The sequence below is a fragment of the Diachasma alloeum genome, unplaced genomic scaffold (assembly GCF_001412515.2).
Source record: "Diachasma alloeum isolate Michigan unplaced genomic scaffold, Dall2.0 Dall_scaffold_00313, whole genome shotgun sequence".
NCBI lineage: Eukaryota > Metazoa > Arthropoda > Insecta > Hymenoptera > Braconidae > Diachasma > Diachasma alloeum.
The window spans coordinates 1,787,018-1,809,006 of NW_021680452.1; the positions used below are offsets into that span (position 1 = coordinate 1,787,018).

The 21,989-nt window shown below is 41.1% G+C and overlaps 3 protein-coding genes across 3 annotated transcripts; 2 read left to right on the forward strand and 1 right to left on the reverse strand.

Moving 5' to 3' along the window:
• Positions 1 to 785: 785 nt before the first annotated feature.
• On the forward strand, positions 786 to 4,912 carry LOC107039932 (nuclear RNA export factor 1). The gene has a single exon (XM_015259794.1). It carries the CDS (start codon positions 811 to 813, stop codon positions 2,476 to 2,478), a length of 1,668 nt encoding a protein of 555 aa, XP_015115280.1. The 5' UTR covers positions 786 to 810; the 3' UTR covers positions 2,479 to 4,912.
• Positions 4,913 to 5,670: 758 nt separating this feature from the next.
• LOC107039970 (integrator complex subunit 1) lies at positions 5,671 to 14,437 on the reverse strand. The gene is made up of 3 exons (XM_015259849.2): positions 14,217 to 14,437; positions 13,928 to 14,131; positions 5,671 to 11,892 (listed from the first exon to the last, which is right to left on the reverse strand). Exons 2-3 carry the CDS (start codon positions 14,094 to 14,096, stop codon positions 5,831 to 5,833), a joined length of 6,231 nt encoding a protein of 2,076 aa, XP_015115335.1. The 5' UTR covers positions 14,097 to 14,131; positions 14,217 to 14,437; the 3' UTR covers positions 5,671 to 5,830.
• Positions 14,438 to 14,633: 196 nt separating this feature from the next.
• On the forward strand, positions 14,634 to 21,201 carry LOC107039949 (vesicle-fusing ATPase 1). The gene is made up of 4 exons (XM_015259822.1): positions 14,634 to 14,719; positions 14,986 to 15,074; positions 16,331 to 18,184; positions 19,717 to 21,201. The coding sequence occupies exons 1-4, from the start codon at positions 14,708 to 14,710 to the stop codon at positions 19,991 to 19,993; spliced, it is 2,232 nt and encodes a 743-aa protein (XP_015115308.1). The 5' UTR covers positions 14,634 to 14,707; the 3' UTR covers positions 19,994 to 21,201.
• The last annotated feature ends 788 nt before the right edge of the window (positions 21,202 to 21,989 follow it).

Here is a 21,989-nt window from a genome sequence, read left to right on the forward strand (position 1 = left end):
ATAACTATTGGTATATTCAATTATTGGTCGATAACCATTGGTAAATTCGATTATTATTCGATAACCGACCGATTGTCGATAACCATTCGATCCTTGGTCGATAACCATTGGTATATTTATTCGATTATTGGTCGATAACCATTGGTATATTCGATTATTATTCGATAACCGACCGGTTGTCGATAACCATTCGATCCTTGGTCGATAACCATTGGTATATTCGATTATTATTCGATAACCGACCGATTGTCGATAACCGTTCGATTCTTGGTCGATAATCATTGGTATATTTATTCGATTATTGGTCGATAACCATTGGTATATTCGATTATTATTAGATAACCAACCGGTTGTCGATAACCATTCGATTCTTGGTCGATAACCATTGGTATATTCGATTATTGGTCGATAACCATTGGTATATTCGATTATTGGTCGATAACCATTGGTATATTCGATTATTATTCGATATCCGACCGATTGTCGATAACCATTCGATTCTTCGTCGATAACCATTGGTATATTTATTCGACCGGTCGGTTATCGACCAAGAATCGAATGGTTATCGACATACTGAACCCGTCGGCACCTGAATCGACCATTGAGCCAGGCATACCAATCCCCTTCCTTACCCTCCCAGCTGATCACAAAGACCCCTGCCCAAAATTCTCTCCACCACGCGTCACCCTGCAGTCCCACTCCCCTCGCACTAGTGTTTCCGTTCACCGAAACTCCAGTGACACTCTCCAAATCGCAGGACAACGAGCCCCATCAATTGCAGGTGATTGCAGGTACACCCCACAATAAAACATGACGAAAAGAGCATCAGCAGCAGTCGCCGCGGCCGCAGCAGCCGCAGCAGCCTCGCAGGATGTCAACTCCACTTGGGAGCCGCTCAGGCTGACCCACCTGAAGCCCTCCTTCAACAGCCAGGAGCTCGCCCTGGCAGCTCGCCAGGACCTCTGGCACAAGTTCATCATCTTCGACGCGGGTAATTACGAAAACGAAGCAGTGATGGACGCCATGATCTCCGCGTGTCGCCCGGAGGTTCTCCTCCCAGTGATGTACAAAATCGAGGACATTCGCAACGGCACATTCCTCTCGAAATGCAGCATAGCAGTGATAGAGTCCCTGGTCCGCCAGGGCCTCCAAATCTGCCTCCCCGACAATAGAATACTGAAGATGGACATTGTCCTGGGGTTCATAAGCATGAACGAGCTGCAGATAAACCCCCACAAGATGATCACCGAGGTCCTGGTGAGCAGGTGGGACTCCCTGAAGAAGGTCCTCAACCTGGACAACTTCAAGACCGACAAGGGCCTGGGGTCCATGTACTGTCCCCTGTCCCTGCCGACAGTCTTCGTCTTCGTGCTGAGGTGCGCGAGAATGAGAATTGGAAACTCTCGGGAGAAATTCGAGAACACTCGACTCCCAGTTCGCGAGCTCAACCTCAAGAACAACAAGCTGTCAGGGGTGATGCTGTACGAAAAGGCCCTCAACTACACTTTAACAAAACTCGATCTGAGCTACAATAAAATTGAGAACGTAGAGTTCCTCAGATACTTCTCAGAATTCAAGATCACTGAACTGTGGCTCGATGGGAATCCCCTGTGCACCATCTACAAGTCCCCGGAGGAGTACATTCAAGCCGTTCGCAAGGTATTTCCACACGTTCAGAAGCTGGATGGAGTCATAATTGATATTGAGCAGAAGCAGGCAATACCGGTGACCCAGCCCTGCTTCCTCCTCGATAATTCGCGATTGAGTCTGGTGAAGCAATTCGTCAGGCATTATTTCACTCTGTTCGATCAGAAGGATCGAAGTGTTCTCAACGGTTTGTACGATGCTAATGCTTATTTTTCTACTACTGTTGGACACATCGCGAACCCTCGGCATCGACAGCTGACGAAGATCATGGCGATCAACAGGAATTTTCTGAAGCTCGTGGACTACTCCAGGGGGTACAAGTACCTGCTCCAAGGGCCTGACCAGATTATCAATACTTTGAGGCGTTTACCACCCACTTATCATGATTACAAGTCCTTTTCTATTGATCTGATGCATCAGGGGGATCACCATCTGGCTGTATCGATCCATGGGGCATTCTTCTATCGAGAGTTTCCCATTTCTCTCATGTTCTCCAGGACTTTTATCATTATTGAGAAGGATGATAATGAGTACAGGATTGTGAATGATCAGTATCACATTCAGAGCGGAAACTCGACGGTGGTGGAGAACAACGACTCGAAATTGAACTTGAATAGTGTACCGTCGTTCGAGCCCACGTATCTCAGTGCTAATGAGAAGGACGATCTTCTTAAATTCTTGTGCAATGTCACTACGATGAATGCACAGTTTTCAGAGCAGTTTTTGGAGAAGAATAATTGGGATCTGCGAGCTGCTATTGTTGCGTTCAAGAAGGCTTACACTGTCAATGATGTACCTCCTGAGGCCTTCAAACAGGGTTACGGATATTGAATGGGATTTAATTTAATCACATGAGGTGGTGAAACTTTGCGCAATGTTTAAGATCGATTTGATGAAGAATATTCCGTTAAAACCACGGCCTAGTGAAATGTAACTATTTTTTATTTCGAAAGCATCCAACGTGATGAATGACAATTTTTTATTAATTTTTCATCATTTTTTTTGAAATTTATCGTTGAGGCGTTATTTTGAAATCGTAGAATGTGACAAATGAAATGATCATTAATTGATTTCATCTTAAAAAATGCCGTTTAAAATAATTTGTGTTTTTATTTCGTCAGATATGGTTGGTAAGATGATCTTGAATTTTTGTGCAGTTTCACTACATGACGGCATAGAAGTAGTAGTTAAGTAATAAAGTAGTTTTTGGAGAAGAATAATTGGAGTCTGCGAGCTTCTATTATTTCTTTCAAGGAAGCTTACAGTGTCAATGATGTACCTCCTGAGGCCTTCGACAGGGTTACGGATATTGAATGGGATTTAATTTAATGACATGAAGTGGTGAAGCTTTGCACAATGTTTAAGATCGATTTGATGTAGAATATGTCGTTAAAACCAGAGTTTGGTGAAATATGATTTCAATTTATCATTGAAATATTCATAACCATTTGGTATGTTGAAAGCATCCAACATGATGAATGAATTAATTTGATTCAGTCGATCATAGAATATTTATCACTTAGTCGTTATTTTGAAATCGTCGGATGTGACAAATGAAATCAGTAGCGAAGTGGTAAAACGGTTTAAGTCTATTTTGACAATTTGCCAGTTTTCAATGAATATCTCAGAATCGAAGGGACATAGCGAAAGTTTTGACACGACCTTTTCTATAGCACTCAATTCTCTCTACAAAAAAGGTCATTACAAAAATTTAGTTATCTGCCTTAGATTCGGAGATATTCCTCGAAAACTCAGATGCGAGCTAAGTCGAATTGAACCATTTTACCACTTCGCTACTGAAATCTTTATCAATTGGTTCTTAATTTTATCTTACAAAAATGCAATTTGGTATAATTTCTGTTTTTATTTCGTGTTTTTATTTTCGTCATAAGGATGATCTTGAATTTTTGTGCAGGTTCACTACATGAAGGAACAAACTTAAGAGTAGTTTTTGGAGAAGAATACACTGTTAATGATGTACCTACCTCCTGAGGCCTTCAAACAGGGTTACGGATATTGAATGGGATTTAATTTAATGACATGAAGTGGTGAAACTTTGCGCAATGTTTAAGATCGATTTGATAAAGAATATTTCGTTAAAACCACAGTTTGTTGAAATATGATTTCAATCTACCATTGAAATATTCATAACTATTTGTTATTTTGAAAGCATCGAACGTGACGAATGAAATGATTTTTTATTAATTTGATTCAGTCGATCATAGAATATTTATGATTGGGATATTTGTGATTATAGTCAATGCGACAAATGAAATAATCCTTAATTGATTTGATCTAAAAAATGCTATTTAGAATAATTTCTGTTTTTATTTAGTGGTTTCTTTCTCGTCGTAAGGATGATCTTGAATTTTTGTGCAGTTTCATTGCATGAAGATGCAGTGTTAAGAGCAGTTTTGTGGAGAAGAATAATTGAAGTCTGCGCGCTGCTATTATTGCCTTCAAGAACGCTTCCACTGTCAGTGATATATTCCCTGAGGTTTTCAAATCGATTGACTGTTTGAAGGAAATAAATTCCAATCACATGAAAGGGTGATACTTTGTACAATATTTAAGATTGATTTGACGTGGAATATTTCATCAAAACCAGAGCTTGGTGAAATATTCATTACTGTTTATTATTTTGACATAATTTTTTGTCAATTTAATTCAACTGTATAATATTCCTGGGTGTAGTCAATATATTCTAATGGATTGCTTATTTTTGAGCCATGAAACGCGACCAATGAGATAATAACCAATTAACTGATATTAAATGAGACGAAAATTGTAATTGTAATTCAACGTTGTGATTGTAATTTCAAATAGGGGCAAGTTCGAGTAAATGAACTTTTGACGTTTTTGTAGTAGTTGTAAAAAGACATAGCTGAATTTTCGAGTAATATCTCTGATTATAAGAGGAATAACGAGATTTTCATAATCATGATGTTTGTAGCTCTACTTTTGCTCTACAAAAGACTTGATATTTAACTACTATTTTAGGTACGATTATTTCTCGAAAACTCAACTAGGTGATAAGCCCATTCACTGTCTAGTTTAATTATAACTGAAAATTGTATATTTTGATGCAATAATTATCTCATCTTATCAAAACCTGGATGGATTATTAACGTGAAAAAACGAAGTGTTTATTTCGCCCCACTCTTGCCTAAGAAGCGTATTTATAATTCCTTCAGGTTTCCCTTTTGGAAATCCTGAATTACCTGTACATATATGTATTGAATAAAACTCAATTTTCTACCAGTGATACAGAAAAATTCAAGCTATAATTTTCTCCCATCATTCCAAGCTTCTGGGTAGTTACTGATCGATTAATTGAATTACGCTTTTGCAGAGTTGCCCACAAGGAACTCTGTGGATTAGTAGAATTAAAGGGAGATTCTAATGATTTCTAAAAGTTCTCCAATTGAGAAATTACATTCATGAGAACTTTTCCATCAGTGTAACCAATTAAAAAAATGTCAATTTACCCACCGAAATAATATTCAAAAAACGCAAAAAATCCAGTTTTTAACTTGAAAAATCCCTTTCGTTCAATTTTTTAAGTTCCATTTTTTAACTTAAAAAATCGAACTTTAAAAAGTGAGTGGATCAATCATGTGGACCAACCATCATAACTTTGAAACTTGACCACAAAAAAATATTTTACATTGATAAAAAAAAGTTCAGAGATTTTGTACTTATCCAAAGGACTTTTTAATTGTAATTTTAAATTTAAAAAATGGTATTTATAATCTAGGTTTCCACCAGAGAAACCCTAGTGTTCCCCTGTGGAGATCTCAACAGTTCCATTATACTATCAATGTAGAACTCCAAAATCGACAATTTCTTCAATGACGTGATTTTCTCCACTGCAACAATCTCTAATTAATTTAGGAAGAGGCTACGAAATTGTTTTTGAATAAAATGCAATTTATCATTTTAATTAAAAAACCCAATAATATCTAATTAATTTAGGAAGGGGCTACGAAATTGAGTTTGAATAAAATGAAATTCATATTTTTAAATAAAAAAAATTGTATTCATAATTTAAGTTTCCATCAGAGAAACCCATAGTCTGTACATATATATATTGAATAAAAATTAATTTTCAACACAGATATATATAAACCCCCGTCATCTTTAACTCTCTCCCTCCGAATTTTCCTACAATCACCAGACTCATTCAGCAGCCTTGCTGCGTGTTCAACAATGCAATGCTCTTATTAATATGTGGAATAGTATTGACATTCGAGTTGACCCCCAATTCGAACACTTTCTGCATGAGCGGCAACGCATGTTCCTGCATGCAGAGAACGATGTCCGGTAGCCTGTCAAGAGCTGACATGAGAACATCAGACCTGGGGCTGTCAAGACACCTCTGAAAAGCCGAGAGAACATTGAGATTCGGTGCAGGTCGATGTTTCAAGGCCCTCGTGATCAGCGTATGAGCCAGAGTCCTGATGTTCCCCTGTGGCGACACCAGAAGTTCCGTTATACTATCAGTAAAGAACTCCAGAATCGACGGTTTCTTCGACGACGTGTGCTCGATCTCCTGAAGTGCCGAGAACACGTCCTCCCCTTGGATCTTGGCCAGTGTGGTGATGAGCCCTGGGTAATGCTCAGGATAATTGGGCTCGACCCTAGTGGTTGGAGGTCCAGTGATGAAAATCTCCTCGCCATTGGTCCCCTCCCGAGGGCCTGGTATCGAAGTTATCAGTGATCTCAAGCTCGTCAGCCCTGGGAAGTACCCCTGCAGCTCCCTCAACGTGGGAATGTGCTTGTGCAGGTACTTGAGAGCCCTCTGGGCCCCATGGGAGATGTACCCCTGCAGCAGACCCACCAGTCTATTCAAAAGTGGCGTCAACAAATGATGATCCTTGTAAGGCCCATAATTCTGGAAGCATTGGAAGTAGTTCTGAAGAGTGTCTTCCAAGGCGTCCCTGTGCTGCTCATTAAACAGATAAGGCTGGAGCAGCTCCAGCAGTCCCATCACCTGAATAAACAAATTCAGATGATGACCAGACCGAAACTCGTTGTACTCCAGGTAGCACCTGCCCATCAACGACGAGGCAAGCATTGGCAGCTGTCGAAGGACCAGAATGGGGTGGACAGCTGCCATTTTCCTCGCACAGAGTTCGAACTCTTGGGACTTTGCTGCCCACGACTTCTGCCTCGGGGTGGCAGCGAGCGCTGTCAGCAGAGAATGGCTCATGGCATCCAGCACTGAGCCAGTCCAGTCTTTGATATTAGCCCCAGCCACGAACTTCTTCTTTTGAGATGGGTTCAAGCACGTGATGACCTTCGGTATCTTCATGTACATGTGCAGGAGGAACTGGTGGGCCATGTCAGACTCGACGGCATTGCTGTCGTACATCATTCTGTCTGCTAGGTAATTCACAACGTCCGACGTGAATTTCTCCTCTGTCGACACACAATGCTGGAGTAGATCGAGCCTAGTCTCCATCTGAGTCAGAGCTACGTTCCTGCTCTGTCTGTCGTGGATAATCACTGCCTCGGCGACGAGGTACGCCACCAGGGTCAGCAGTTGCTTCTCATTCAGGAGGAGAATGTTCTCGGGGACGTAGTGCTTCGGGGTGAACTTGTCACGACCCTGCCACAGCTTTGGATTGCAGGTCAGCGCCCAGAGGAAGTCGAGAACAGCCGTGGGGTCGTAGCCGTCGTCGCACTTGTCCAGTAAATGCCCCACGCACTTCTGCAGAGTCGCCCAGGAAGCCCTGTGGGTCAGCAGAGTCAACAGATAAGGTCTGCAGGCGTGAGAGTTGACGACAGTCTCGTCGATCTTCAGGTGAACCCTGGTCTTCCCAAAGAGTAGCTTCATCTGCAAGGTTGGACAGATGCCGATGAGCTCGGGCTCCACAGAGGCCAGCCAGTCAATCAGGAGGCCTGTCCTGGGCCTCACGAGACCTTCGTTACTGTCATTCACCAGGAGTCTGGCCATTGCCTCCACCAGGAGATCATTCTTCTGCTCTTTCAGGCAAATGTCCAGGAGAATCCTCCCCACACTCTCCAAATTCAGTGGGTCTGTGCTCTCCAGGACACTCCCAGGGTCTCGATTCTTCGTGTAGACAATCAACTCCTTCTTCTTCGGGACTTTCTTCATATGAACATTCGCAAAGTCCCGCAGAATGTGGAGAATCGGGGCCTTGATGTCGCCGATGAGGGAAACTAGGTTCAGGCACATGTTGCGGCCCAGGTCGACGACATGCTGCGATGTTGATGGTTTCTTCAGAGGCAGGAGGATCATCCTCATGAGCGTGCACGAGTACTGAGGCATGTGGACCAGCGACGCCAGGAACTGCTTCACCTGCATTGAACTGAGGACACTGCAGATGTGTTGGATAGCAAGAACGACGGCCCCACTCTCTTTAGGAGACTTCTGAAGGTCCTTGGCGAGGGTCTTGTGGAGTCTTCGATAGGCTTCAGTCTTCTGGCTCATCGGCATGTTCTCGATGAAGAGTTTATTGATGAGGTGAGGCACGTCGGTTTTGATTGGACACTGAATGACTGATTGTTTCTTCACCATTGCACTCTGGGGCAGTGGCTCCTGCAGATTCTCGGTCTTGAGGCCTGGCTCGTCCGGCAATTGAGGCTCCAGCAGCTGGAGGACTTGAACGAACACTAGGCCCCCAGTGGCACCCCTCCGATGCTGGACCTTCACCAACTGCGCCATGTACGTTTTATCGAGAACTGCTTCCTTCACAGAGTCACGATCCAGCTGGACAGCCACGTCCAGCGTGTGAAGTAGTTTGCTCATCGAAGTGACAGGAATCCCAAAGCTCTGGATGAACAGCACCAGCTGTTGGGGCTCGAGGTCTTTCAACGCTGCGTCAACCAGTCTGGGGACATTACTCCTGATCATCCTGAGCTTCAGCCAGTCAGGTATTAGCAGAGCCTCCTCACTGGTGTCCACCAGGAAGGCCTTTGGTGGCTCTCCACTCTCTGGAAACCAAATCTCCAGTAAATCGTTTGATAGTCCTGACTCGTCGAGCACGTCGTACGTCAGGAGGATTATCATGGCGTGAACCACGAGGATGTGCATTGTGCACTCCTCCCCAGTGTTCCATTGGACGAGAATCTGATCCTGACTCTGAGACCAGGTGTAGCCCTCCCCACGAGGCGACCTCGCCTTCTCCAGATAATTACAGAAGATGGATTTGAAGGCTTGGAGGGTCTGCCTGGACTGGGGAGACTCGTTGTCGGGCTCTGGGAGGATGGCCGCTGTGATTGTGCTCCTCTCAACCACCACTTGGGATATCTCATTGGCTAGATCAGTTAATTCAGGGAGATCGTCGTCCTGTGTGTGCTCAGCAAGATACGCCACGTATGCACGAACCAGCTCTGGATTATTCTCGACCTGACAGGCACCTCTCAGTGCCGTTGATACCAGTGGTTTCACTGCTGGAAAGTGGGGGATTGATGGGAGCTTTCGCAGGAGCCAGAGCTCTTTCTCAAGGTCCCCGTCCACCTCCATGCTCTCGTCCTCCAGGGGAATGGATTCCAGGACGAGTTTGAGTCCTGTGATCGCCTGGAGACGATTGTTGCTCTGCTGACTGCTCAATCTCCTCAAGAAGTACTCCAGTACCTCACAGGCGTGCTGCTGATCCTCGTTGGGGTCAGTCAGAAGTTTCTGGAGGTGTGCGAGGAGCTGCTGCTGTCGTGGCTGCTTGTCGACAGCTTGGGCTGTCGTCGAGAGGAGGAATTCGCAGAGACATTGGACAGGCAGTTGACTCAGTGAGCCCTCACTGTTTTGCACCAGGTCAGCCAGCCACGGCATGCTCTGGGAGGAGCTCTGCTGCTGGCGTTGTATGATGTCCAGCAGGAAGTCTGGCTTTCTCGATCGACAGAGCAGGTGGCCCAGTCTCAGGGAGATGTTCACAGACTGCAATTGCTCCAGAACAGCTGGGGGCGGTCGTCTGGCGATCCCAGTGGGATCCATAGTGATCAATTGAGATAACAGAAGACTGTTTGATTCTGATATCTGGACTCTGGTGGAGGCAGCTGCCAGGTGGGACTCGTACTCCAGGATCTCCTGCTTCTCGAGGGTCTCAATCTGCAGCTCCTTCGCTCGTTCCTGCTCTATCACCTCTGGCAGGGCCATCGTCGGTGGGGGATACTGAAAGTGATTCGTTATACACATCTCCATCAGTGTTCGCCAGATGGGATAACGTTTCCATCCAACTGCACCGATTGTCGAGGGGTTATGTGCAGCCAGGATCAGCAGCATTATCCAGCCCTTCCAGTACAAGTTTGAGATCGCTAGGTTTGGGGGGACGTAGCCAGAGGGAATGTTTATGGAGCCTGGGGGCTGGTAGATGCAGAGATTGAAGATCAGTTCGATTATGTCCATTTTTTCGATCTCCAGGGTTGGGAAGGTCTCCGTGGAGTTGGCAGCTGCTCGCTTTATCAACTGATCAGCAATGTCAAGGACCTCCGAGTGGGTCAGGCCATTCTCCTTCGTGAACCCCATGAGAATAATCCTCAGTAGTGTGTTCTGAAGAAGGGGCACGTCGGACACGATCCTCATGAACAGAACTCTCTCCGTCTCTGGGGGCCAGTTGTCGAGCTTGTAGTATTGATCCAACGACTCCAGAAGCATGATCTTTTGGATCGCGTGGAGGATCTCAGTCCTGCCAACTCCGTAAGTCTGCTGTGCTAACGTCTGCAGCCAGGAAGTTGTCTCATACTGAATCGTGGAGACGAGCGTCTGGAACTGATGGAGTAAGGCTGCGTCCTTCTTGTCCCCACGCTGAGACAGAAGTGAGGCTTCTTTTACTTGGGGACTGATCCCCAGGAACATGCAGAGGCACAGGAGATCGATTATCGACACGAACATTCTCTCCTTGAACTCAAAGGTCAGGAGTTGCTGGGACAGCTGGGCTCGCTCAGCCATCAGGGTTCGTGCGAGGGTGATCAGGTTGATGTCGTGACGACAGACACGAACGATTTCTCTGAATAGGGCTCGTAGTGGCCGCAAGAAGTCTTCTCTGTTCATCAGCAAGTCCTGGAAGATCTCGGCTAAGAGCTTTGCTGAGGCCTCTGGAGCTGCCTGGAACATGACACCCAGCATGGGCATGTTGTTGGGGTTCCTGGCATTGGATAACTCGTTGTAGATCGTGTGCTTCAGGATGGTCGACAGGTTCTCAGGGTGCAGACCGATCAGCTCCTTCACTCCATTCAAATACAGGCTGATTACAGCTTTCGTCTTCAGTCTCATCTTCACCAGTTGACTGATTACTTCGACGTCACGCTGGGTGTGCGTTGTGGAGTTGTAGCAGATGTAGATCAAGAGCTCTTGCGCTGGTTTCATCAGTTTAGGATTATGCAGCCACATTTCCAATCTTGGGACTGAGATGTTTCGTATCTCGACGAAGCCGCAGGCTGACGACAGAAGTTTCAGGAAGTTTTTTGTTATTGACTCTGCCTGCTGCTGGCGACGATTTAGCTGCTCTTTCACGGCTTCCAGGACGATGTTCTCGACACTCTCCATGCAGTGGGAGTATCTGGGGCTCACTGTGAACTCCGATTTGTCTTTGTCTCCAGTTAGTTGGATTAGGGAAGTGCCGGAGTCGTCGTCCTCCAGGGTGGAGGGGCTGTGGCAGTCGCGAGGGGCTAGCACTGATAATTCGTGCTGCAGAGCGCTCTTGGGGGGGTGCCTCGTGTTGAATCCAGAGAGGATGTTGTCCACGAAACCCTTGCACTCCTCGTGGTCGATCCAGACTCGCTCGCCGAGGGCGTCGTCGATGTACAGTTTTATGAAAATTTCTGGCCAATTCTTCTTCTCGTGGTAACCCCTCATCAGGAGATTCGCTGCTAGCACTGGGACCAGGGGGTTGCCTTTGTTCTTAGCGAAGTTGTGGGACTGGTCTCGTTTCAGGAGGGAGGATAGTGCGTGGAGGATGCAGTCGTTGGAGAAGATTGAGGGACGGAGCTTCGCGAGGTACATGAGGCCCATGTAGAGGAGGGAGTCTGGCTTGCCTCGTTGGTTCTTCAGGGTTTTTATCACTCCGCAGATGAGACCTATGACCTTGTCACCCTCGTCGTTGTCGCTGGCTTCGAGGACCATTGGGACGAGGTCTGCTGGGTCACAGTCGATGGCCACCACCTCCCAGGCTTCGGCACTGGACATTGGGGGCCGAGGGTGGGGAGCATGAGTACTCAGTTTTGGCTTCTTTGGGGGGATCAGGGATTGCAGCGGCGTTGGGGCTTCTTTCTTTCTGTCTGAACCTGGGGAGGAGATATTGTGGTGATTAGTGGATTGGTTGAATTGACGATGAAGTGAATGGAGGTGGGTGATTATTATTTACATCATTGAGGATATCCAAGTAAAAGTATCTTTTACAGTTTGGTACAGACCATAACATTGATTCAACTATTGTCAATCATCAAATTTGTCAATTAAATTGCGTGAAAAATGTTTTTTTTTAATCATGAATATTCAGAGTCATTCCAATTACACTTTGCACAGAAGTATAATTTTTGTAAAGATTTGCTGTTGATAAATAAATAATTGACATTGTTTAAACTTTTCGATAAATGATTTTTATGGTGGGAAATTGATTGTTTATAAATAATTTATAAAAAATCCTCGTGATTTTCAAAAATTGTAACTTTTTAATTATTTCATCAATCTCTTTCTAAAAGTAGACTAATTTTTTTTTTGGTTTTTAAAATGTTTTTTAACGGTTCAATATCGACATTCAAATTCAGACGTGCAAAGTTTAAATAATAAAATGATTGTAAAATGTCCGGAAAATTTGAGTCAAATGAGGCTCAAATGGAAGCTCTAATTGAAAAAATAACCAAAATACTTGGATATCCTTGAATTGCGTGAGGAAAAGTTAAAAAAATTCATGGATATTCAGCGTCAGTAAAATTACATTTTGCACCAAATTAGTATTTTTTAAATATTCATTGCTTATATATCAATAATTGCAATTGTTTAAATTTTTGGAAACCTTTTTTTAAGTATGAAATCGATTTCTGATAAAATTCTGAATATGAAAAAATTTGTTACAATTTCGAACAAATGTTTTTTATTGTGGACGATGGATCATTTTCAAATTTATAGAAACTGCAATTTTAAAATGTTTTCTAACGGTTCAATATCCAGATTAAAATTTAGACGTGCAAAATTTAAATAATAAAATCATTGTAAAATGTCCGGAAAATTAGAGTCAAATGAGGCTCAAATGGAAGCTCTAATTGAAAAAATAACCAAAATACTTGGATATCCTTAAATTGCATGAGGAAAAGTTAAAAAAATTCATGGATATTCAGCGTCAGTAAAATTACATTTTGCACCAAATTAGTATTTTTCAAATATTCATTGCTTATATATCAATAATTGCAATTGTTTAAATTTTTGGAAACCTTTTTTTAAGTATGAAATCGATTTCTGATAAAATTCTGAATATGAAAAAATTTGTTACAATTTCGAACAAATGTTTTTTATTGTGGACGATGGATCATTTTCAAATTTATAGAAACTGCAATTTTAAAATGTTTTCTAACGGTTCAATATCCAGATTAAAATTTAGACGTGCAAAATTTAAATAATAAAATCATTGTAAAATGTCCGGAAAATTAGAGTCAAATGAGGCCCAAATGGAAGCTCTAATTGAAAAAATAACCAAAATACTTGGATATCCTTAAATTGCATGAGGAAAAGTTAAAAAAATTCATGGATATTCAGCGTCAGTAAAATTACATTTTGCACCAAATTAGTATTTTTCAAACATTCATTGCTTATATATCAATAATTGCAATTGTTTAAATTTTTGGAAACCTTTTTTTAAGTATGAAATCGATTTCTGATAAAATTCTGAATATGAAAAAATTTGTTACAATTTCGAACAAATGTTTTTTATTGTGGACGATGGATCATTTTCAAATTTATAGAAACTGCAATTTTAAAATGTTTTCTAACGGTTCAATATCCAGATTAAAATTTAGACGTGCAAAATTTAAATAATAAAATCATTGTAAAATGTCCGGAAACTTGGAGTCAAATGAGGCTCAAATGATGTTCGACTACAAAAGTAGAAAAGCATTTCGCAGGATCAACACCAATATTACGATAACAACATAATCTGACAAATAATTGAGAACCTCTTAGCACAGTGCAAGAATTCCAGTGGAATTCTCACTTGAGAATTACAATTCTGAGTTATGAGCATTCAAATGCACATAAAAAACATCCGCTTCCCCTCATGCGTCCCCCACAAATTAACGAATCAACCAAATTTTACGTATTTGATACCTGCACTTGAAGCCGACGAGGTGCTAGCTTTCCCATAAATACTCCCTGGCCTCTTCGACTCCAGAGTCTCACTCCTAGACGTTTTGGAGCCAAGTGCAAATAGATCCGGAGGGTGATGAGCTATTTTGCTCTTGGGCCCCCGAGTAATTCCTGACTTGGCCCTGTCCATCCTGCCTACCCCTCCTCACCCAACTATCTTCCAACCTGCAAAGCCAGGAATCAGCTGGTCATCAAACGTTATTCGACCACCCTTTCCTCAAACAACACAAAGAATCAACAGGGTACCTACTCGATGTAATCAATGTAACCTAGACGACTTAACCTCTAAAAAATCATGTAAACATGATCCAACTAAAGACGTTCCAGGGATTCCCTCCGCATCATTTCGTTATAATCGGTCTTCAGATGCAGATCGAAGTGATGTTTCCAGCTCATAGCATGAAAAGTAGATGTATCGATTAATTTCTCGTTCAGTTCGGATCATTCGGATGGAACAGCCTGCCGTGAGAATTGTTATTCCTCTGAAATTGTCTGGCCACTGACACGATCGATAACCATTGGCCCACAATTTCACCAATGCCTTGTCGAGAAAATAGTTAATTGCAACATCGACGATTGGCCGGAAACAGCTGAATGTCGACGCCCATTGTTGGCAACAATCAGCGAATGGACACCTGCGCACTCGACGCAGACTTCAGATCAATGGATTCTGCATTGCAGGTCTGTTCTACACACGAATAAGTACATTTGCACTCTGTGGGATTCTGTCAGGAATTCACGATGGCAGGATTGGTGAGTTTTCACGATTCGTTAGAATTAGAAGGGGATAGTCATAATTATTTTTATCACATCATGTGGGAACAGCTGTGATGACTTAACAAGTTGACTGTTTCACATCATTCGATGATTTGTGGGGAGGCGGTGGCATTCTCGAGTGCTTGAGAGCATGATTGATGTCACTACGTAACTCAATCAATTTTTGTCGATAGTTTTTGAGGTCAGGGGGTATTTTAGAGAGGGAATTCAACGTTTTTGAGGGGTTTTATCGGTTTTTACAGAAAATGAAGGCTGTGAGGTGTCCGACGGACGAATTGAGCTACACCAACTGTGCTGTTCTCAATCCTGCTGATTTTCCAGATAATGTCAAGTGAGTGGATTATTTTTCGTGAGGGAAAGTGAGGATTTCACTCACGAGTTCAGGAGTGAAAGGGTGAAACGTCAGAAAATAAGATTTTTGATATTATGTTTAATGTTGAATTATGTCGGTTATGAGTCGTACAAGAGAAATTGTTAAAAGACATTTTTTATTGGGAATTTCGTTGGCTTAAAAAAATATTTTTAGACATTTTCTTCTAAAATCAGAGTTTCCCAAGATATATTGATTGAAATATTAATTACTATTTGCCATTTTAGAGTCACAAAAGGTAACAAATATCATAATAAACAATAATAAATATAAATATAATAATAGTATTAAGTAATATAATTTAACAGTTTTATCTAAATAATACTAAAAATTGGTAATAGATAATTGATGAGAATCTGAACTGTGTGCATTATTTTCCGTAAGAGACAGTGTGGATTAATTCACGAGTGACACTTCAGAAAAACTATTTCTGACATTATATTGAATATTGAATTATGTCGATTATGAGTCGTACTTGCCGAAAATGTCAAAATATGTTTTGTTAAAAATTTCGTTGGCCTCAACAATGATCTTTACACATTTTCTCCTAAAATCAGTCTTTCCCAAGATATATTAATTGAAATATTAATGACCATTTGTCATTTTAGAGTCACAACAAGTAACAAAAAAATAAAAAACAAAAATACAATAGTATTCATCAATAAAATTCAACAGTTTCTCATAAAAAAATACGAAGAATTGGTAATAGATAATTGATGAGCATCTGAAGTGAGCTGATTATTTTCTTTAAGGGACAGTGCGGATTTATTCAGGGGTGAAAGGGTGAACCGTCAGAAAAAAAAAAAGATTTTCAACATTTTATTGAAAATGGAATCATGTCGATTATCAGAAGCAAGAAATTCTCGCTTTATCGTGAAGTGTTTATGTTCGAGTCATGCACACTCCATCAAATTCTTACATTGTCTGACTCATTATGAATGATTATGTATTACGAATTCTTATCCCATAATGTTAGTTAATTTTCTGTTATTATGTCGATATTTCTACCAGTGCACTCTGCTAAAAATCACCCAAATTGATTCCATACATACCAGAAATAAGAAATCAATAAATAGCAATTATCGTCATTTATTTATCGTCTGAAGTAATCAACTTCAGACAAATCTTTCAAAAACTACTTCTATTCTTGAAAATAGTCTATTGATTTACCATTGAATTAATTATTTCACCAGTAAATATTGATTTTATTTCCCCAGGCACATTGAAGTGACAACTGGGCCAAATCAGCACTTCGTATTCACCGTAAAAAGTCACCCTGAGGTGCCCCATGGAGCCGTGGGCTTCAGTCTGCCCCAGCGAAAGTGGGCGGCCCTTTCCCTCAACCAGGAGATCGATGTTCGTCCCTACCACTTCGATCCCACCTCGGCCTCCGAGTTTCTCTGCACAATTGTCCTAGAAGCTGACTTCCTCCTAAAGACGAAAACAACCCTCGAACCCTACGACACAGAGCTCATGGCCAAGGAATTCCTCCTCCAATTTTCAGGTCAAGCCTTCACAGTTGGCCAACAACTGGCATTTCAATTCCTAGACAAAAAAGTGCTCGGTCTCGTGGTGAAGAATCTCGAGGCAGCGGACATATCAGCGATAAAATCAGGCCAAGAGCCAAAACCAAAGAAAACGAGAATGGGCAGATGCCTGGGTGACACTGTCATTCAATTCGAGAAGGCTGACAACTCGAGTTTAAATCTCATTGGCAAGGCCAAGGGAAAAATGGTGCGCCAATCCATCATAAATCCAGACTGGGACTTTGCTAAAATGGGAATTGGTGGTCTGGACAAAGAGTTCAGTGCGATCTTCAGACGAGCATTTGCCTCACGCGTGTTCCCCCCAGAACTAGTTATGCAACTGGGTTGCAAACACGTCAAAGGTATTTTACTGTATGGACCCCCTGGAACTGGAAAGACGCTGATGGCACGTCAGATTGGAACGATGTTGAATGCACGAGAACCCAAGATCGTGAATGGTCCTCAGATCCTCGACAAGTACGTGGGGGAGAGTGAGGCGAATGTCAGGAGACTGTTCGCTGACGCCGAAGAGGAGGAGAAGAGACTCGGTCCCAACAGTGGACTCCACATAATCATATTCGACGAGATAGATGCCATCTGCAAGTCTCGAGGAAGTGTCGCTGGTAACACTGGGGTTCATGACACAGTTGTGAATCAGTTGCTGGCTAAGATCGATGGTGTTGAGCAGTTGAACAATATTCTAGTCATTGGGATGACGAATCGAAGGGATATGATCGACGAGGCTCTGCTGCGTCCTGGAAGGCTGGAGGTGCAGATGGAGATCAGTTTGCCCGATGAGCATGGCAGGTTTCAGATTTTGAATATTCATACAGGTCGTATGCGCGATCACAAGAAGATTGCAGGGGATGTTGATCTCAAGGAGCTGGCAGTGTTGACGAAGAACTTCAGTGGAGCTGAGCTGGAGGGTCTGGTGAGGGCTGCTCAGAGCACAGCAATGAATAAATTGATCAAGGCATCGAGTAAGGTCGAGGTGGATCCCTCGGCGATGGAGAAACTCATGGTGTCACGAACGGATTTCCTTCTGGCGCTTGAGAATGATGTGAAGCCAGCATTTGGCACAGCAGCTGATGCCCTCGATCATCTTCTTGCCAGGGGCATTCTCAACTGGGGGAGACCTGTTGCGGAGATACTTGCTGATGGCAATCTTTACATTCAGGAGGCCAGGGCCACCGAGGGCTTCGGCCTTGTCTCGGTTCTGCTGGAGGGACCGCCCAACAGTGGGAAGACTGCCCTTGCTGCACAAATTGCTAAGAACTCGGACTTTCCGTTCACCAAAGTTTGCACTCCTGATGATATGGTTGGATTCACTGAAAATGCCAAGTGTCTGTCGATACGCAAAGTGTTTGATGATGCTTATCGCTCGCAGTTGAGTTGTATTCTTGTGGATAACATCGAACGTCTGCTGGATTATGGACCCATTGGACCCAGGTATTCGAATCTCACGCTGCAGGCACTGCTGGTTCTACTTAAGAAACAACCGCCGAAGGGAAAGAAACTTTTGGTGCTGTGCACTACTAGTCGCAGGTGAGTAAAATGATTAGTACGAGTTGAATTTTATTTTTTTGGGGGGAGCAGGATTGAAAAATTTAGCTTGACAGGCGATTTCGCGAGCTTTTCAATGGAAGAAGAAAAAATAATCAAAAAAGTGTGAAACAACTTTAATTCCACATTTGAGATCTTTTATTTTTTGTATGGAGTTTAGAGTTCTTCGGGGAAAAGCGTTACCAAATCAAAAGATTATTAAATTATTGTAAATAGAATTTTTCTGAAGAAAAGTATTTTAATGCTATTGTACCTGTGACGTTATAATGGTAATATCAATCGATTCTGATCTATTTCTGACTTATGTCTATTGAAAATGATGGATAATTTGGCTGAGAGCTTTAGTTATACCTATCAGAGATGTTGAAATATTGTAATTTCTGTCTCAATTGAATTATCGCAACTCATTAGCCTCATTCTTCGATCGTTTGGAGTCTCTAACGAATTCGAATAAAACTTGTAGAGGTGGAATTGGGTTCAGTAAAATAATGAAATTGCTCTTCTTGAATGGTTCGCTAATGTATCGACGGAATTTAACTTTTTTTGAAACTTAGTTGTAACTTAATTGAAGTTTAATTCATATATTAGTTTTTAGAATTTTTTCACATATCGGTTGGCCGATGATAATGAAAATAACTTCCTTTATCCATTCTATCCATTCAATCCATTCAATGACGGAGGAAAAAAATATTCGGATGTCCTTTCGACCGAGTTTAAAGATGAAGTCGATAATAATGTTCGTTGTTTTGGTTTATAGAATAAGTTTTTAAAATTTCATATTGAAAAAATCGGGTTCCGACGATATTAAATTCATTCAAATAAATTGATTTAATATAAATTGATTCGAATTGATTCAATCGAAGTTCAAAATATTCGTTTCAATGCCACTTTCTGCAACTTCAAAGATGATAACAACATCTACATCTGTTGGTTCGATTTATACAATGATTTTGCTATTTTTTAACTGTTTTCTGACGATTTTTTGAAATATCATATTTCAAAATGATTTAATTATGCTAGGAAAAGTGTTTTTTAATGCCATTTTCTGTAGCCGATATAAATAAGTTCAAAAACTAACCCGACTGATTAACAAAGATATTTTATTTAATTTAAAATAATAATATCAAGTGATATACTATCAGAAAGAAAACGCACGTACCCACTTCATTTATTTTGAAAAATCATGGGAACTTTTTAACTACCTATAAAAATAAAAATAAATAAAACAAAAAATGAATAAAATAAAAAAACACGTTCCGAATGGTTTATGATTTAGTTTTCATATCGAGCAATAAAAAAATCGCGTGAGTTGTGCCAACAGGTCATATAATTTTTTCTCAGGGAATAGGAAATGTCCACATTTCGAATAATTCTGAGTCATCTAAGCATAACTCTTTTCGAGACAATTTTTTCCGATAGACAATTTTACAATATTATGCAAAATCCGAATTATATTCCAAACTCGTAACAATAATTTCATCATCCATTGACATTCTCCAACGACGTGTTCACAGGCAAGTCCTCGAAGATATGGAGCTCCTCTCAGCATTCAGCACAATCCTCCACGTCCCCAACTTATCCACCCCCGACCATCTGCTCTCAGTTCTGGAGGAAGTTGAAATATTCACAAAGGAGGAAATAGCCTCCCTCCATGGGCGACTGCAAGGCAAGCGTGTCTTCATTGGAATTAAGAAACTACTGGGTCTGATTGACATGGCACGACAGGTCGAGCCGAGCTACCGAGTTCCCAAATTCCTCTCGAAACTCGAGGAGGAAGGTGGCCTGGAATGAGCGGTTTGAAAGCGAGCGAAAAATTGTACAATTTTGTGTAATTATTTATTCAGAAGAATATCCTATAGTCAATTTACCAAACGTTCCACCAGCAAACGCAAATATGTCACGTAGTAGTTGAGACGATAAAAAAAATGTATTAGAACGGATTAACTGGAGTCAATTCGCGTCAGTCCGATTGGAGGAAAAAATAATAAAACGAATCAGTGATTTTATCAGGTTTATCTAGGTAAATTGTACCCAGTGGAAGTATCGTAGTTCAATGGGCGTACGCCTAACTTATCATCCTGACGCACCTGAGGGAAATCGAAGGAATAATAATACTAATGATGAAACTAGAATTCATTCCGTGACGTCGGTTAGGGCGTCAAATATTTTATTACCATATAATGTTACATTTGACCAATAGTTAATCTCATTATTCGTGCACTGGAACTCGATTACAAATTATATCGTTGATCTTAATTCACTGAAACCGGTTTAACGATCATGTAATGGTGAAGAGAGTTAATGAGTGCAATAAACGATGAATTGTTGGCCGGATAGAAGAAAAAATACAGCTGTCGTAAAGATTTTATGATCGAAGTGAAGATATATTTGCCATATTTTTTCTCTTGCCGTCCGCACGGTCAGGGATTGAAACAGAGTATTTAATATTTGTTGAGATATAGGATCGAAGGAGCAAGCCGGAGCATTATGGAGCCCTAATAGGATTAACAAAAATTAGTACACAAAGTAGTTGAATTCAATTGTCTCATATACTCGTGGGCTTGAACGTGATAGATGCATTTAGAGTAGTATTTTATCAATTTACGTTCAGTCTTGATCTTCAACCGTCATTCCAGCCACTAGGCCTATGCAATTTTGTTACTTAATTTGTGATGGGGGGAATGAATTGTCTTGTTGATTCGTTAATTACGAATTTCTATTTATTGGGGGATGATGGGAGACTCAGGTGGATCGAGCGTTCTATTTATTGAGTGAAACGCTGCTGTTGCGAAAATTAATTAATCACCGCGACTCTCTTGTTCTTGTTCTCGTTCGGTGAATTATTTTGAAGGTATGACGTGGGAAACGTTTCGACGTGCTTGGCTACAGGCACATCGTGGATTGATGCTGTTATTAACGTGACTGCAGTGTACTTTTTCGAGCTGTCTTTAGTGATATTGTCTCTGTGTATAAACAAATATATTTCTGTCTGTTTGAAACTGGTGGTTTTATTCGATATTTACCTTGAGGGGAACCAGAGCTGGGGGAATATTGTTGGAAATATTCGTGGATATTTGTTAAGTTGAATTTTGCAAGTGTGATGAATTAAATGGCATTTGCATTGTTTGATGCAGGAAATTATATTCGAAATCATTCCTATTTTTCATTGATGAATGCGAAATATTGATCGAAATGAATAGTTGATGAGAACCTCTTGAATTATTTTCATTTCATTATTCACGATGAATTTTTTTCATTCCATGAAATTCTTCAATCACAGTAGTTCTTGATATTTAATTGACAATCTTTGAAAACAATAAAATAGATAAGAAATAAAACAAAAACTCTATAGCAGAAAATGTCGATTATTTGGCTTCTTTATTGGAAGATTGAAATAAAAAATTTTACTTGTTTTGGATTATTAATTGAAATATTCATGATTATTTGATATTTAGAAGTTATGAAACATGCGGAATAACTCAATATTCGATGGAGAAAAATGTAATTTGAAATATTTCCATTTCATTTGATGGAATATTCAAACAGAGGAAGTAAACAAAAATCTTTCAACCACAAAAATATTTGCTAAATAATGGAAAACCATTTTTAACAAAGGGCTTGACAAATAAAATGACTACAGAATGACTTGTCCCGTTTCTCTTTTATAGAAATAGTGAAATAGAATAGGTAATTCTATTCTCAGGAGTAAATAAATAATATTTAATCGTCCGAAATAATGATTTTCAGATAATTATTTCCAATAGTCTCCATGCAGCTGTGATTGGAA

Excerpts from the sequence above, each read along its gene's own strand:
- LOC107039932 (XM_015259794.1), top strand. The coding sequence starts at position 811 with ATGACGAAAAGAGCATCAGCAGCAGTCGCCGCGGCCGCAGCAGCCGCA.
- LOC107039970 (XM_015259849.2), bottom strand. The coding sequence starts at position 14,096 with ATGGACAGGGCCAAGTCAGGAATTACTCGGGGGCCCAAGAGCAAAATA. Across the intron at positions 11,893-13,927 it reads CTCGTCGGCTTCAAGTGCAG|GTTCAGACAGAAAGAAAGAA; the intron begins GTATCAAATACG and ends TCTCCTCCCCAG.
- LOC107039949 (XM_015259822.1), top strand. Across the intron at positions 15,075-16,330 it reads GATTTTCCAGATAATGTCAA|GCACATTGAAGTGACAACTG; the intron begins GTGAGTGGATTA and ends TTATTTCCCCAG. Across the intron at positions 18,185-19,716 it reads CTGTGCACTACTAGTCGCAG|GCAAGTCCTCGAAGATATGG; the intron begins GTGAGTAAAATG and ends ACGTGTTCACAG.